General features: G+C 41.2%; 1 protein-coding gene across 7 annotated transcripts; it reads right to left on the bottom strand.

Annotated features, from left to right (window-relative positions):
- Positions 1–21: 21 nt before the first annotated feature.
- Positions 22–15777, bottom strand: ZNF697 (zinc finger protein 697). Of its 7 annotated transcripts, none has more exons than XM_088138602.1 (4): positions 15443–15777; positions 3830–3889; positions 2757–2858; positions 22–1641 (listed from the first exon to the last, which is right to left on the bottom strand). In XM_088138602.1, exons 3-4 carry the CDS (start codon positions 2830–2832, stop codon positions 836–838), a joined length of 882 nt encoding a protein of 293 aa, XP_087994728.1. In that variant the 5' UTR covers positions 2833–2858; positions 3830–3889; positions 15443–15777; the 3' UTR covers positions 22–835. The 7 variants fall into 7 exon arrangements, with proteins under 7 accessions (XP_087994728.1, XP_087994730.1, XP_087994729.1 ...); XM_088138604.1 differs by lacking the exon at positions 15443–15777 and adding an exon at positions 15303–15376; XM_088138603.1 differs by lacking the exon at positions 15443–15777 and adding an exon at positions 11644–14204.
- Between the last annotated feature and the right edge of the window lie 2261 nt (positions 15778–18038).

Genomic DNA, 18038 nt, shown 5'->3' with positions numbered 1-18038 from the left:
ACTGAATTTCAACCAAGAAAACAGTAAAGAAATTAAAGTTGGGATGACAAGTTATTTTAATGAGGGTTTAAAAAAAAAAAAAGCCAAAAAAAAGCCCTCCAAAACTGCTTCTCACTCTCCTCCAACCCACCCACTGACTTTGGCATACAGTATGGATATGAAAGGGGAATTTTTCCACCTGGAGATGAAAAGGGAGAGTTTTCAAAAGCACCATTTGAAATCAACTACGTAACACTGCAGAGTTTCTGTTACCACAAAAGAATACAAAACATGTTTCTTTCCCTGTCTGCTCTTCAGTCAATGGGTCTTAGCAACCTGTACCCTGCCTTTCTTAGATGATCAGACCTCTACCATCCAGCCCTGCTTCCTTGCTCCCCAGGGAAGCTCCATATCTTTCTGTGTGTACCTCACTTCTACAACTCCTGCTACCAGCAGGTCCATCCTGTTTGGACCACCTACAAATGTCTACATCAGTGCTGTCCAAACTTGGCCACTTTAAGATGAGTGGAATGGGGAATTCTGGGAGTTGAAGTCCACTCATCTTAAAGTGGCCAAGTTTGGACAACACTGATCTACATGTATGTTTTAAAAAACATGTATGTGCATCTAGGAATTAGAAAGACCAAGGTTCTCCACCACATGTACATGGGTTTATATCATTCATCTGCTAAAATGTGCTTTGGAAAACAATGATCTACCATCCAAAATCCGATTTGCTATTTGCACTGACAAACATGCAACCACCTAAGTGCTAGTCCCTGTTAACTACAGGGAAGAAGTATCCATTTGGCCTAGCAACTTCCATGACCAAGAAGCCAGTCCTCTCCTTGCCCTGTTATGCTACGTGAAGCCTGTGGTGTTGCACAAGGTGAGTCTTGTAATGGAAGTCTTTCCCACACTCAGCACACTTATAGAGTTTCTCCCCAACATGGGTTTTCCGGTGCCTTATGAGGTGCAAACTCTGTACAAAGCCTTTCCCACACTCAAAGCATATATAAGGCTTCTCACCGGTGTGGGTTCTCTGGTGCTGTGTCAAGGTTGAACAATCCCTGAAACTTTTCCCACACTCTCTGCATTCAAAGGGCTTCTCTCCTATGTGAGTTCTCTGGTGACTGACAAGATGAGTGTTTCGACTGAAGCATTTCCCACACTCAGGACAAAGGAATGGCTTCTCTCCTGAATGGATTCTCTTGTGCATAAAAAGGTGAGAGCTCACAGTGAAATTTTCCCCACATTCGCTACAGATATAGGGCTTCTCTCCTGTGTGAATTCGCTGATGTTTTATTAGGTCAGAATGCCAGCTAAAACTCTTGCTACATTCAGTGCATTTATGAGGCTTCTCTCCTATAGACGAGATCTCAGCTTGGGTACTAAGGGTTGTGTTTTCTTGGGCGGTCTCTCCACTTTTAGTGTAATTCGATGGTTCTAATCCCAAAGGAGTTCCAGTTGTGGGGATGAGATCTTGGAGGATCTCAAAGCCTTCTGATGGGTCAGCTGTTTCAACTTGTGGTTGATCAAAGCAACAGCCTGGCCTGTCCTGTTTCTCAGAGGCTTGCCCGGATAAAATCTCTTCCTGCACATTCTCTGAATCATCCCCTTCAAGAATATCCTGCTCATAGTCACTTGGGATTGCATAATTCCCTTGAAGAGAGAAACACCAGATAGGAAGGTTAAGAAAATAACATGATGTCCTTCAAGTGTCCAAAAGAAATGTTTTCTTAGTTGACTACAATTCGTTTCTTTTACTTTGAAAACACGTACACAATTAATGTATAAACAATGATAGAAAAGCTTGAAGGAATGAAGTCAATTTAGCTCCTCCTTTGAATTTTACTCCAGATAAACAACTGTTCCAGCAACTGTTCCAGCACCCTCAAGTTGAGCATATATTAAATAGCTGTATGAGAAAGGGACCCACTGCCCTAAAGGCAGGCACACTGCTCCTTTTGAAGCATATAAAGGGAAATTCCCAGGCACAATAAACGACCCCAAATGAAGAACTGTTGCAGCTCAAAACAGACTGGAATCTACATTGGGGGACTTAATGAATAGTGGTGTATAAAAAAATAATCCTGCGCCACTACCTTATCTGTTTTCTCCTATGTGTAAAGACATTATTTATTTTCACCAATAAAGTCTCTGCCAAATATTTGCAAACTAAGGAGGGGAAGGCAGGGCTCATCTTAAAGTACAGAGCCAAGGATAGAAGGGGGGGTCCTATCCTTTCCCTGCCTCTGCTTTTAACTCCTTCCCTAAGTAGCTTCTATCCCACCCGCCACCCCCCACCAATATGCCACATATCGAATTAATTGACAGAGAAGGAAAGATGGAAGAGAAAAGGAGATCTTGTATCTTTTGCATGTCATTTGCTCTTGTTGTCCTTGCAACAAGGGTCATAATTTCTACTCAGCTTTCACAACAAGGCAAAAATTGGACTCCTTTCCATTCAACCCCTCCTACCTTTCCTACCAGAAAAGCTAGGGGGGAAGGATGTGTTGCTGGTGCCTCCACCAAAGGTTCACTAAGATCTACCACCATACCATCCTACCATATTCTCCAAAGGAAACTGCAGTTGCCAGACAACCCACTCCCAAAAGCATAGAAAGGGGAAGTAAGAGAAAATGGTTACAGTAGGGTGGTCAGTAAACTTGCCCTTAAGGATGAACAGACCCCCCACCATACATAAGGTAGGAACAGCAGTACTGTATTAGGTGGAAATCACTTTTTTGAAAAAAATGGATAAATGAATCTCTCACCTATGATCTCATAGGAGATTTCTCTCTCTGAAGAGTCTGGGAGCGCAGAGGGGCACAACCCCTCTTCTGGTTCCATCCACAGATGTCAGCTCAGCAATCCTACTTATAGCAAGACAGATGTGGTCATGTAGATTGCTATTGCAACAACTTAAAACAGCTTTCAAATAACATGCACACGCACACACACACACACACACACACAATCTTTCCATATTAAAATAATGGTTTGTGCAACTATATATGCAAGGTTGGGCAACCTCTGGCCCTACAGAGTTCCTGAAGTGCAACTTCCAGCATCCTTCACTATTAGGTATTGATAGATCATTGTTAATGATCCATAGAAATAATTATTCCACAACCTCTGGAGAACTAGATTCCCATTACTGGGATCTGGGAGATCACAATTTACTTTCCCCATTCCCTTAATTTTACTCTTTAATTGAAAACATACAGAGAATTTATAATGTGTTAAGATAAGGGCCCAGAAATGGTAAGAAGCTCTCTTAGGATAGCAATGAGCATGAAACTGAGCCAACTCAGGGAGGCAGTGAAGGACAGGAAGGCCTGGCGCAATAGGGTTCATGGGGTCACGAAGAGTCGGACACGACTTAACGACTGAACAACAACAACAAAGGATATTTATCAGTGTCATCAACAATGGAGTTAATGTATGTTCAGTTCATCCAGAGGAAAGGATCAAAACCAATGTTACCAAAAAAAAAAGAAAAAGGAAAACTACCTGAGAGAATGAGCATTTTTTTTTTAACAGTGGATAGAAGTTGTTAAGAGGTTTTAACCAGAAGTAATAGCTACCGGAAAAAGCTCTAACAGGGGATTTTCAGCTTCAGCAGAGGATCGGACTAAATGATTTTTGAGGTCCATCAATACAATTGTCCAATCCCCATTAGATCGCTATGTAATATCCTGGTCCCTTTGTTTGCTACATGACGCCAAGGCCATTTGCAGTGTTTCAGCTCCAAAGGGAGTTGCTTTCTGTATTTACTGATCAATTACAAACATATAACGTGAAAGGACAGAAACTAAAAATAGATTTTAGGGCAGGTTCGGCTTACCGAGTAGTACCAAAGAGCTCCCATAATGTTTTCCTTTATTGTACCATCAGGCTTTGCCATCTGCAAAAGGAGCAGCAAGATTTTAGTCCTTTCCTAGGCATAGAACAATACATGGGCACAGAACAAGACAATGCTTTTAAAATATTTATCTTCACATTGATCACTTGGAAAGAATGGTGCAGAAATGGAGCCATTCAAATTAAATACATATTTTATTTATATCTAACTGAAGTATCAATCGTTACCCTAAATAACATATCAAAACGTAACCAGAATGCTCTGCTAGTTTAATCCAAGCAGTTTCCTCAACTTTGCTAATTGTTATGACTTTTTTTTTAACCCTTCAAATAAAAAATGTGCTAACTTACATCCTAACGCCATTAGACATCCTTCCTCCATCAAAATAGGATTATAAAAGTAAAACGGGATAAAATGAATAGAGGAAAAACTAGGTAAATTGCATTGTACAAAAATTATTTGCACTTTTAATTTTAAAAAGTTCTTCAATTTCTGTTTCTACTTTCAATCAGTAAAAGAATCAGTGGTTTTCATTCATGGATGGAGTTAAATTTAAGTACTGTAAACAGAAGGTATGGTCTAGTGCAGAGTTTCTCAACTCAACAACTTTAAGATGTGTGGACTTCAACTCCCAGAATTCCCCAGCTGACACATCTTAAAGTTGCAGAGATTGAGAAACACTAGTCTGGTGTAAAGGTTTAGGACTAGGAGCAGGAAGGCCTAGCTTCAAATGCTCTTTCAGCCTTGGAAGTTCTCTGGGTGACTTGATGTCTCTCTGCTCAACATACCCTATGGGTTGCTGTGGGAAAAATAATACAGGGAGTAAATCTAATAAAATAAAAACATAATAATCTAATGAGACTTCTACTATAGCTGTGTTGGATTATCTATTGTTTTCTCATCCTCACAGTCTGATGGGCAGACAGTCCACAAGGAACCTTATTCAAAATCTGCACTTTCTTCTCATGTTCCATCTAAAACTCTGGCTACATAGACTTTAGCATCCAGTCACCTTTCTCCCCAATCTCTGCCCATCTACTTTCTATAGTATTTTGCTTAATGAAGAGATGCTGACATCTCACCATCTTGCACACTGTTGTGATAATGGTTGGTCTAATGTAGCTTTTGAGTTAATGTGGACTTTGGAATTTTTCTTGTGCCCAGCATGGCATTTTGTCTGTCACTAGAGCTATTTGGAAGCATCACTTCAGCATGGGAAGTCAATTAAATTCTTGATATTGAACTCCCTGCTCTTTAAGCACATATAAAAAAAATGGGAGATTCATATATGTACTTTGATACAGAGGAAATCAAATCATTTCTGATGCTTGTTCTCAATCTGTTATTATACAACTGAATAGCAGAAAGGGGGACGCAGTGGCACAGCGGCTTAATGACGCTGAAAGTTGCCGGCCAGAAATGGTCGACGCTTCAGCGGTTCGAGTCCAGCCTTCGCGTTAGCAGGGTGAGCTCCTGTTTCCTCCCCAGTTCCTGTCAACCCAACAGGTCGAAAACTCACGTGAGTAGATAAATGGGGACTCTCACTCCGGTGGGAGGAAAAATGCTGGCGGCGCCTTGCAAAAAAGGAGTCAGGAGCAGTTGCGGGTAAGCGCGAAAAACCCCGCACGCCCAAAAAGGGCGCGAAGCAATGGAAACCCCGCCTCCTGCGCTCGCCAGCTGGGCTCTGCTCTAGGAAGGAGGCTCTGGCAAACCACTTCCGAAACAATTGCCTTGAAAACTGCAAGGACTCGTCCAAGCAGTCACTGCAGAGTTGGTAACGGCTGAGCGCAGATTAAAAAAAAAAAATAGCAGAAACCTCTCTGTCCAAGTTGCTAACCAATCCATTTCATTCTTGGCCAGCAAATTAAAGTGTTGTGTTTCCTCCTTCCATATCATTACCATTCAATTGCCAAGTTCAAAAGCAATGAGCATGAAACACCACTCTGAATAATGTATGATGTTAGAAATAGGGTATTTGATCACTCCGTCTTAGAATAGGTGGTAGGTAGTGAAGTTAGTAAAGAGAATTAATTTTCCAGCCAGCAGGTGGAATCAGCAGCTCTGGTATTACTGAGCTGGTGAGCAACCCACCCACATAAATAAAACACCACTGACCAGGTTTTTTTTCTCCCCTATTCCTTCTCACACCTCTGTATTTTTAAAGTCAAATCAATCAGCTGAAAACAAGTTTTGGTAGAGGAATTTGAACTTCTACTACCAGCACAGAGAATTGTTTCCCCTGAACTGCATGGAAATTTGGATTTTTGAACCAAGTGTGTATTCCCTTACCCTATTATTTGAGTAAGGTTATATTCATTCCTTCCCAAAGACAAAGAGTTACCGGCTGAATTACAGCTAGTTTTTCCTACAGCGGATAGGAAAAAGCTACTCATTAAGAAATACAGCCATGTTTGTGATCTAACTACTATAGTGCCATACTACATTATGCAGGACAAGCAGAAGGACTTGGACTGTTCATTGCTACTCATGCATTAGGCTCACTATGCAGGCCAATTATATTATCTAAGATAACACTTACCTGAGGGTAAAAATGAAGGTTGGCAAACCTTTATACATTGCTCTGTGCTCCTTGGCTGAGCATGTAATTAATATTTGTTAATATACCGCTTTACTTATTGTGCACTGAAGACCAAACAAGGTGATAATCAGGATGACCTGCTACTACACCACCTCTCTACTCTGGGATTCCTAGACCAGGCTGCATGGGAAGCAGTAACAACAACAATTTAATACTGGTATTCCCCAGAAGTTTACAGTGCAGTAGGAGCATGGCATAAGAAAGTAATGAACACACCATTTTACAAGGAAAATAATTTTTAATGTTAAGGATATGAGAGAAATGGCTAGGCTGCATCTGTCTGCAAAGTTGGGAAAATCATAATTTATTTTTCTATCTTAGCACCAACCTCCTCCTGCAAGTCAGCATACTGTACACAACAATTGAACCCAATACAAGATCTGCCTGGCCTCCAAATGTTAAAATGGTTAAAGTTTAAACTAAGTTATCCTCATTGAATTCTCTTTGGCTGAAATACTTAGTTCTAGAGATCTGAGCTTATTGGACAGATTGGAACATATTGTTGTTGTTTAGTCGTTAAGTCGTGTCCGACTCTTCGTGACCCCATGAACCATATTGCGCCAGGCCTTCCTGTCCTTCACTGCCTCCCTGAGTTTGCTCAGTTTCATGCTCATTGCTTCAGTGATGCTATCTAACCATCTCATCCTCTGCCGTCCTCTTCTCCTTTTGCCTTCAATCTTTCCCAGCATCAGGGTCTTCTCCAAAGAGATCTCTCTTCGCATTAGGTGGCCAAAATATCTGAGCTTGAGCTTCATTATCGATCCTTCCAATGAGCAATCAGGGTTGATTTCCTTTAAGATTGACTGGTTTGACCTCCTAGCAGTCCAGGGGACTCTCAAGAGTCTTCTCCAGCACCACAGTTCAAAGGCATCAATTCTTCGGCGCTCAGCCTTTTTTATGGTCCAGCTCTCACAGCCATACATTACTACTGGAAAAACCATAGCTTTGACTATGCGGATCTTTGTCGGCAAGGTGACGTCTCTGCTTTTTAATATGCTATCTAGGCTTGCCATAGCTTTCCTCCCAAGGAGCAAGCGTCTTTTAATTTCATGGCTGCAGTCTCCATCTGCGGTGATCTTGGAGCCCAAATAAATGAAGTCTGTTACTGCTTCCATTTCTACCCCTTCTATTTGCCAGGAATTGATGGGTCCAGATGCCATGATCTTAGTTTTTTTAATGTTGAGTTTCAAGCCAGCTTTTGCACTCTCCTCTTTCACCCTCATCAAGAGGCTCTTTAGTTCTTCTTCACTTTCTGCCATTAGGGTGGTATCGTCCGCATATCTGAGGTTGTTGATGATTCTCCCTGCAATCTTAATTCCGGCTTGTGATTCTTCCAGCCTGGCATTTCTCATGATGTACTCTGCATATAGGTTAAATAAGCAGGGTGACAGTATACAGCCTTGTCGTACACCTTTCCCTATTTTGAACCAATCGGTTGTTCCATGACCGGTTCTAACTATTGCTTCTTGGCCCGCATACAGATTTCTCAGGAGACAGGTAAGGTGGTCTGGTATTCCCATCTCTTTAAGAATTTGCCACAGTTTGTTGTGATCCACACAATCAAAGGCTTTTGCATAGTCAATGAAGCAGAAGTAGATATTTTTCTGGAACTCTCGTGCTTTCTCCATGATCCAGCGAATGTTGGCGATTTGATCTCTAGTTCCTCTGCCTCTTCGAAACCCAGCTTGTACATCCGGTAGTTCTCGGTTCATGTATTGCTGAAGCCTAGCTTGTAGGATTTTGAGCATAACCTTGCTAGCATGTGAAATGAGTGCAATTGTGCGATAGTTTGAGCATTCTTTGGCGTTGCCCTTCTTTGGAATTGGAACGTAAACTGACCTTTTCCAATCCCGTGGCCACTGTTGCGTTTTCCAAACTTGCTGGCATATTGAGTGCAGCACTTTAACACCATCATCTTTTAGTATTTTAAATAACTCAGCTGGAATACTGTCATCTCCACTAGCTTTGTTGTTAGCAATGCTTCCTAAGGCCCACTTGACTTCACTCTCTAGGATGTCTGGCTCAAGGTCAGTGATCACACCAGCGTGGACATCAGGGACATTAAGATCTTTCTTGTATAGTTCTTCTGTGTATTCTTGCCACCTCTTCTTAATCTCTTCTGCTTCTGTTAGGTCCCTGCCTTTTTTGTCCTTTATCATGCCCATCTTTGCACTAAACGTTCCTTTCATATCTCCAATTTTCTTGAAGAGATCTCTAGTCTTCCCCATTCTATTGTTTTCCTCAATTTCTTTGCACTGTTCATTTAAGAAGGCCTTCTTATCTCTCCTGGCTATTCTCTGGAAATCTGCATTCAGTTGCTTATATCTTTCCCTTTCACCCTTGCTTTTCGCATTCCTTCTTTCCACAGCTATTTGTAAAGCCTCATCAGACAGCCATTTTGCTTTCTTGCATTTCTTTTTCTTTGGGATGGTTTTAGTTGCTGCCTCCTGTACAATGTTACGGACCTCCGTCCATAGTTCTTCAGGCACTCTGTCTACCAAATCTAATCCTCTAAATCTATTCATCACCTTCACTGTGTACTCACAAGGAATATGATCTAAGTCATACCTGAGTGGTCTAGTGGTTTTCCCTACATTCTTCAATTTAAGCCTAAATTTTGCAGTAAGAAGCTCATGATCTGAGCCACAGTCAGCTCCTGGTCTTGTTTTTGCTGTCTGTATAGAGCTTCTCCATCTTTGGCTGCAAAGTATATAATCAATCTGGTTTCGGTATTGACCATCTGGTGATGTCCATGTGTAGAGTTGTCTCTTGTGTTGTTGGAAAATAGTGTTTGCTATGAATAGCTTGTTCTCTTGACAGAACTCTATTAGCCTTTGCCCTGCTTCATTTTGTACTCCAAGGCCAAATTTGCCTGTTATTCCGATTACTCCTTGACTTCCTACTTTAGCATTCCAATCCCCTATGATGAAAAGGACATCTTTTTTTGGTGCCAGTTCTAGAAGGTGTTGTAGGTCTTCATAGAAGTGGTCAACTTCAGCTTCTTCAGCATCAGTGGTTGGGGCATAGACTTGGATGACTGTGATATTGAATGGTTTGCCTTGGATACGCACTGAGATCATTCTGTCGTTTTTGAGGTTGTACCCCATTACTGCCTTTCCCACTCTCTTATTCACTATGAGTGCAACTCCATTTCTTCTAAGGGTTTCTTGCCCACAGTAGTAGATATAATGGTCACCCGAATTAAATTCACCCATTCCCGTCCATTTCAGTTCGCTGATTCCCAAGATGTCGATGTTCAATCTTGTCATCTCATGTTTGACCACATCCAGCTTGCCTTGGTTCATAGATCTTACATTCCAGGTACCTATACAATATTGTTCTTTACAGCATCGGACCTTCTTTTCGCTTCCAGATACATCCACAGCTGAACGTCCTTTCGGCTTTGGCCCAGCCGCTTCACTCTTTCTGGAGCTACTTGGAAATGCCCTCCGCTCTTCCCCAGTAGCATATTGGACACCTTCCGACCTGAGGGGCTCATCTTCCGGCATCATATCTTTTAGCCTTTTAACATTGTCCATGGGGTTTTCTTGGCAAGGATACTGGAGTGGGTTGCCATTTCCTTCTCCAGTGGACCACATTTTGTCAGAACTCTCTGTCATGACCTGTCCGTCTTGGGTGGCCCTGCACGGTATAGCTCATGGCTTCACTGAGTTACGCAAGCCCCTTCGCCACGACAAGGCAGTGATCCATGAAGGGGTTGGAACATATACTTAATAAATAATTCCAATTAGCATGGTGTGGATAGATCATGGAGAAATATCTCCAATAGTCTAAAGGCAATGACTATATTAGCTTAGTTGTTTGAAATAAAGGTATGTATTTAGTCTAGAACTTATTTCCCTATGTGATAATCATCTACTCTTTCCCCATATTAATATTTTGTCACTTTATATTCAGCATTCTACTGTTGCTCATTTTGACAGCTTTTGCCACTGATTTTCTGAAGCATGAATGAATTTATGATAATAAACATATTCTTTGAATGACTGAATATCAAAGATAAGTATAGAGGGTGTACCTTCCTAGGAATAATTTTCATAAACACATCTTTAAGAAAATGTATCTAAATTATCATGGAATGTAACACATGAGTTAAGATAAATAATCTTGACCTTTTAACTCTAGAGAGAGAAATGACTTGTGTCAACATGTCAAGATTCAAGCCAACATTCCCAGATAAAGCAGGGGCCTCCACCATGTTTATTTTCTAAGAAACAAGAAAAACCACTCTTCGCTCTTTCTTCTTATCAATAAAGATTATGGCAGGCTATGGGGATTTGCTTCACAGCATATTAATCTACATGTCTTAAAAATTAATTAAAAGAGTTTAGAGTATTTTAATTAATTGAATGAGTACTAAAAAACAAGAATCTGGTGGCGTACACAGCTTATCCGGCGGCACAGAAAGTGTCCACTACCACGTCTAGATAAGGTTATATAAAGTTATAATTCTGTACTAACCTCCAATAATATTTACTTTCTGCTTCAATATTCTAATCTCTAAAGGAGTGTAATTTGCATTGGCTTTTTTCAACTATATTGTTGTCGTTCAGTTGCAGTAAAAGAAAGGAACACAATATAATGTTAAACAAAAGGAAAAAAAAACAAGAACATTAAAGAAACAACACTGATACATGATTATAAAGACATGCAAAAGAGGACGTATCAAACCAAAGAGGAGTATACACTAAAAAACAATTCTACACACTTTAGCTGGAAGAGAGGTAAACTAAGTAACAAAAATCTTCCATTTGCACACGTGATACTTAATGACTGCAAAAAAAAATTTCATTACTTTTGGCCACATTCAGTGCATGTATATATATTTTCCCATGCAAAGTCATTTTACATATATGATCAGTCTACCTTGTCAAGGAACAACTGAAGAAGCCTCTAGCATGCTCACATCACAAAGTGTACAGCTATAAAAAGCATGTTTGTGTATAATTTGATGTCGTCTTCTTAAAATACTGACAATAAGAACCACCAACCATACCATTTTCCAATTTGATTTGATATAGTAGCAATATATTTATAGGACTAGTCTCCAAAAAACAAATACTACAGGAATGAAGCCAACAGTTTCGCTACAACATTTTGGCAAAGTTGTACCGTTCATAACATACAATTTTGCCAAGTTTGCAAACAACAAGCAGGTGCATTTTATTTGCGTTACCGATCTGAGAGAATGGAAGGTCATGGGTAACATCAGCTTCTCTGCCACTGGATGTTAGTAAAGAAGGGTGTTTAAATCCATTTCTCAAGACAATTTCATGCCAGATGGAGACCATCTAAGAATCTGCTGCATATGAAAGAAACTTAATAATATTATCTTCAGTTCTCAAAAACAGTGACTAAGCTGGTAACTTCCTTATCATCCACTGAATGTAAGGTAAAGGCCAAGGTCTATTTTATAGCCAATGAAAATGCTTATTTTGGAAAAATATTTTGAAAGCATCAAAGAATCTTTTACAAGTGCTCACCTCTCTCCAACTTGATGATTAAGAATATTATAAAAATGGGAGAAATGAAAACAAAATGGAGAGGAGACAAACTAAGGAGGACTACAGTTTTAGACTAGGTCTTAAAACTTTACACTGGCCTCACACAAGAAATTCTGAGTCACACTCAGTAATATTCTGGAGAGTAGAAGAAATGACATTGACCAGCGAGAGAGATTTGGGAACTCCACGGAGACCAAGAGGAAAGCTAGGTGTTTAAATTAGAGAGCTGTAAAGAATAGTTTGGTATTGCAAATGGCAATATAAGATTTATTTTTATTGCTATCTTAAATTTCTGTTGATCCTTTATAAATTTTCTTTGGAAAAGTTAAGAACACCATATGAAAAAATAGCAATACATCTTAATCAAAGAACTCTGGGTGGTTAGTAGAAACATGCCTATAAAAACAATAGAAAAGGCAATAAAAGACACTAGATACAACTAATTTCTCAATCAGCACAGGACAAAAACACAACCTGGGCTCCACTAACACCCGGGCCCTCAATTCTGAGGGAAGAGCTGAAAGGCCAAGAGTGTTGGGGCCATCTGACCCTCTGAGGAGCCTGTTACACAAGGCAGGCACCGCAAAGGAAAAGGCATGCCTCCGAAGTACCATAACACAACACCACTTCACAAAAGGGACCAGGCCAAGGTTATCATGCTAGATTCAGTGGGACTGGGTAAAAACCATGGGAGGCAGCAGTCCCTCAAGTATCTTGGCCCCATGCCATACAGGGCTTTATAGATGATAACCAGCACCTTGAATTGCACCAGGAAACCTACTGGGAGCCACTGCAGCTCACACAGCAGTTGTATTACATGGCTGAATTGTGCAGCACCCAAAACTGCCCATGCCACCCCATTCAGGACCAGCTGGTGTTTCCAAATGCTCCTGAATGGCAGCTCCATGTTGAGTCCAACAGTCCAATGTGGAAGTGACTGAGACATGAGTGACCATGAGCAGAGCCTCCTGATCCAAGAATGAGCCCAATTGGCACACAAGATGAATTTGTGCAAAGGCCCTCTTGGCCATGCCTGCCACCTGCTTTTGAATAGGAGCTGTAAGTCTATGAGGACCCCCCGATTGTGCACCAACTTGGTCTGGGGAAGTATTATCTTGTCCAGAATTACCTATGGAAGTTCTCAGGATCCAGGTGGCTCTATAACCCACAGCCAGTCAGTCATGCTTAATTATATATCCCGGGGCTGTTATGTATATACTGTTAGTCACTTAAAGAACAGGGCAGATTCCAATGAACCAGCTGACTAAGGATAATACTGTATGATTTCATCTGCTCCTTCTGTTCACAAGATCCTCAAACAATCGCTTACACATCCTTAATATGAAATGCCAATGTTTTAATATTGTACTATGATGCCAGATACAGCTCAAAAGCTTTATTACAAGCTGATTTTTTATTGCTCTGAATTTGACAGTGGGTGTGCTCTCAGAGACTGCCTTGTCTTTCTCCTCCAGTCTGGCATTTTTTTGCTTATTCCAAGGCAACCAGGATCATGTTGTGGGATTTACTTGGACAAAAAGAAAGTTTAATATTCCAGATTGTTAGTTAAATTGGATATTACATAGAAATCTTCAGCAATGGTTCTGCAAGACAGAAAGCATCCACTAGCTGTTTTAAAGACTACAATTTATTTTATTAGATTTATATCACAGCTTTATTTTTGTACAATTCCAGACAGTATAACACTACCTATTTTCTCCACCACCACAACCCTATCAGGTGGGCTGGGCTGAGAGTGATTGGCCCAAAGCACAGCTGCCAGTCAGGCCTTCTATAATTAACACTCTTGATACTTTAAAGTTAGTGCAGTCAGTATTAATATTTGTGCCCAAATTCCTGCTTCTGTTATGCAAACTCTTATTGTATTGAAATTAGAATCATCCTTTGTTGTGATCTTCTTCTGTTACTATGACATCCTCTAAATAACGTTGTGTTTAAAAACATGTGTTTTTCTTAACATCTTAATATTCTAATGTTCAATTATCTTTAAAAAAGGATAAATCTTTCACTGTTCAGAGAGAAATTACTGTAACTGTTTATTGTATATCATGATTTATACTCTTATTGCTGTTGATATTTGTATACTATTTGGATTTTAACAATGACCTGCAGTTTTTAAAACACCATAAAATATTCTATTTGTGAAACTAACAAATGAAATACTGAACATTTTAATCTAACCAATTTGGTTCTATTTAATACTACAATGCTTGTAAATTACTTTTTTATACTTTGTATTTTATTTTTCCTCTTCTATTTTTCCTTTTCTTGTTTTTCTCAAAAATGTTTAAATAAAAAATAAACTTTCTTCCAGAATCTTAAAAACAAAGTATGCCAGTGTGAACATCCACTTGTTAATCTGTTAAGAAAATGACCTATTCATTTTCAGCCCCTATTGATACATTTTGATTCTGTCATTTGTCCATTCTGAATACAGTAAATTTATAAGGAAAAAGTATGGCAGAATGCAACCTGAATCCAACTAATTGGCTTTGAAGCTTTACTCATATTTTTGTCTTCATGCCAAGATGCCGATGTTACATCGACACTCATCTACGAAAGATCATGAGCTTATTTTACATATATTTACAATCACAAGCAATACACTCTCCTGACTGCAGTGTTTGTATTTTGCTCTTCTGCACACCATCATGTACACCTTCCAATGTTGGATAACAGCCCCCATCCCTGGTTAAATGGATTCTGGTTCACAAAGCTTAGGCTGTAACAAACGAGCCAGTCCATAACTGAACTGGCAGAATTGTGCAAACCAATGTCTTGGCCTTGCCCTTTCAGGTGCGGAAAGGCCCATACAAACTATTCGGAAAGCTGTAGCTCTGGTTTGCTTATTAGACAAGCGATTAATCATCAGAGACTGTCCTGAGCTAGGCAGAGTTTTCCCAACAGGAAAGATGCCAACTGGCATTGCAGAATTCGTGTCAGGGAAGAAAGGGGATTGTCAGGCCTCTAAACCATCAGGGCTGTCTGAATCTGAGGCCCCCAAGACAAAGCGGGGAAGCAAAAAGGGGGTGCCCGGCGGAAGGAGAGGAGCTGAACCTCGCAAGTGAAGCAATAGTGCCCCCACCCAGCCCCACCGGCTGTGTCTCCTCTCTCCGGCACGTCGCCCACTCCCCAGCCCACAGTGACAAGGCGAGCGAGCCCCCAGAAACGCGGAGTCTTTACGAGGCACTTGGACGGGACTGCTGGCGAGCGGCGGAGAGGCCCCTCTCCCCACTCCGGACGCTCGCGCGCCAGCCTCGCTCTGCGCACCTCCGGCCAGCGCAGGGAATTCGCGGCCGCCAGGTCGCACCTGCCAGCCCTCCCACCGCCTGGGCCCGCCCGGGGCAGTCGCGCTGCGGCTTTTCCGCGCCCCAAAGCGGAGCCCCTCGAGTCTCCTGCACGGCCAAAGAGGCCTCAGGCGGCGAGCGAGCCCCGCCACCCTCCTCCTACCTCTCGCTCCTCGGCTCCGCCCCGCCGCAGCAGGCCCCAGGGAGGGACAAAAGAGGGGGCCCGCCCCCAACGCCCCGCGCCCCCTTCGCCCTCCGCGGCAGCAGAGGTCCCCCGCCGAGGAAACCCGAGGAGCTGCGGGCGGGCCCCTCGAGCCGCGCGCCCTGGCCCGAGCGCCCGGCGGCTCTTCGGTCTTCGACCGACGGCTCCCTGGCAAGCGGCTTCGAAGCCTGATTCAGCCGCAGCAGCTCCGGAGAAGCTGAGGGCTCCTGGGTTGGCTTGCAACGGAGAAAAGGACGAGATTTATTGGGTCGGAGATCGGCGGGGAAGCGGACGCGCTCTTCCCCCCTTTTCGGCGTCTTTTTCTCCCCCCAGCCCGCTTGCTGTCCTCAGAAGTTTTGAGCGCTCCGTTTAACCCCTATCGACGCAGTCCTGGCCGCGCGCGCGGAAGAGAAGAAGGGACGCAAGCTTGCTTGTTTCTTAAGACCTACGGATAGTTTCCCTTACTTCATCTCTTTATTAAAACTTTTTTTTTTTAACCCTCTACAGAATTTCCGTAGAGGAAAATGCGCCTGCGAACCCGAGGGAAGTTTGCTGAGCGTTAAATTTAACACACACACACACACACCCCGCAAACAAACCCCACCTTGCCTAAGATGCCTATTTTCCACTTTTTTTAAAAAAATGCCTGATATTATAAAAAAAGGTATTATTTTAGAATTTATTCAGAAAAGAGGAGTCATGCTTGAGCACTCTTGGCTACACTGTTAACAGTGAAATCCGATCTTTCCTGACTAGAAATAAAACCCGTTGTGTTCAGTTGGCTTTATTTCCCAAGTTTTTATAAGATTATAGTCTCCCTTTTACCCAAGTCACACTACAAATGACTTTGTAGTACAAACTACTGGATCTTCCTATGCAAACATGCCCTCTGTATTAACTGTTGCCACATGAAAAGTGGTAAAAAAGTAAAAAGCTGACTAAAGTCACTTATTAGCAAAACAAAATGCATGCACAATATGAGATTAGTAGCATATTTAGAGTTTTATAACATTAAATTTTCTACACCACACATGCACAGTATGGGAAGGAAATACCATTTTACCAATGCCTGTTTACCTAAAAATATTCAATCCACATTTTTTAGAAAAGTAGAAAAGTCTTACTATTTAGAACATGTCACAGAAAATACTTTAGAGTTTTTTCAGTGCTTTTCAATTTTTTTAAAAACACAAACCCCCAATTTAATAAAGGCATTGGGAGGGGAAGCACTAGACGGAGAATTTTTTTTTTCTGAGTTTCTTTTTTCAGATCATTCAAGCCTAAATTAAATTAGGGTCGTCTATTTCATTAATGAAATACTGACTATTCTGTGGTAAGAGGTACAGTAGTGACTAGTTTAGGGTTATCAAAAAGCAGCCAGGAGAAAACTTAGGTCGAAGGAAATTTGAGACTTTCTTGATAATACCTCTTTTTGAGGAATTCGGGCTTAGTAGAAAAAGAGGCCGATGATTCTTTCACTAATCAAATGAAGCCCATCCCCTACATTTCCCATGCCATCTCTTCTGCCAAACAAAATAAGGCCATATCAAACACTTTCTTCTAAAACCAATATTTTAATGTACATCTTTTGTTTAAATCCTTACACATTATACATGTAGAACGCCAGCTTCGAAACAGCCCAAGGTTTCCCAGGTGACAAAGCTGACTCTCATATCTTTTACTAGTTCAGAAGAAAAATAGGGACTTTGGGAAAGAGAAATAGACAGGCTAACCAGCCAGCTTCCATTATGAATTCCACCACTGAAGGTGACAATTTTAAATCTATTTATCAGGAGGGCATAAGCTCCATCGAACTCAAGGGAGTAGACAGTTAGAGGATTGCACAGGATACTGGTCAACAACAGTTCCGCGGCTGCTTTATACCTCAGTCTCAAGAGCGAGCCAGGCTTCCTGGTTTTGTAGCATGCTGTTGAATGTCCAATACACAATACTAAAATATTCACACTACCGAAAAGGGGAGCCTTTTGACTGTTGGGTTGTCTCATGTTTTGGGGTATGAAAAATAACCGGACAAGAAATTCTAAGGGTATTTATATTGAGTACACATTAAGAGCCCAGCTGCAGTATTTCAAAACAGTAGATTTCTTGGGTCTTTGTTCTCTTTAAAAGGATTGTGTCCAACATATGACTTGTAAACATGTAGAAATTGCTCGTCTCTATATATTAAAATGAGCCTCATGCTTCTGTTAAATATGTAACCACCTATACTCTCAGGAGATGAGTGAAGTTTCTTTTTTAAGAAACACTCTGGCTATGTTCTTACTTTGTTTGTTACCATAATTATTTTTAAAACAATTTTAAAAGGACAGAAGGATTTGACTTCAATGAAGAGAACTATTAACAGCTTGCAAGCCTACTCACCCTTACCTGGGAATAAGCTTGACTGAACTGACTTGATGCTCTTAGCCTTTCAGAAACTGAAACCTTAAAATACACAATTTAAAAAAGTATTAACGTCACTGTGATCTGGGGGTACTACTGAAAAAAAGGCTGCCCACCAGTTCTCAGTGCCGATACGGTACACAAGACACCAATC

Source organism: Python bivittatus, unplaced genomic scaffold (genome assembly GCF_059951505.1).
Source record: "Python bivittatus isolate LINGU-HERP-01145 unplaced genomic scaffold, Pbiv_v1 ctg000270_np1212, whole genome shotgun sequence".
Classification (NCBI taxonomy): Eukaryota; Metazoa; Chordata; class Lepidosauria; order Squamata; family Pythonidae; genus Python; species Python bivittatus.
The sequence above is the reverse complement of the archived record's forward strand: the minus strand, read 5'-3'. Positions and strand labels throughout refer to the sequence as shown.

Bases quoted from the DNA above. Each gene is read 5' to 3' on its own strand.
- ZNF697 (XM_088138602.1), bottom strand. From the start codon at position 2,832: ATGGAACCAGAAGAGGGGTTGTGCCCCTCTGCGCTCCCAGACTCTTCA. The intron at 1,642-2,756 runs GTGAGAGATTCA...TCTCTCTTCAAG, and splicing joins AATCTCCTATGAGATCATAG to GGAATTATGCAATCCCAAGT.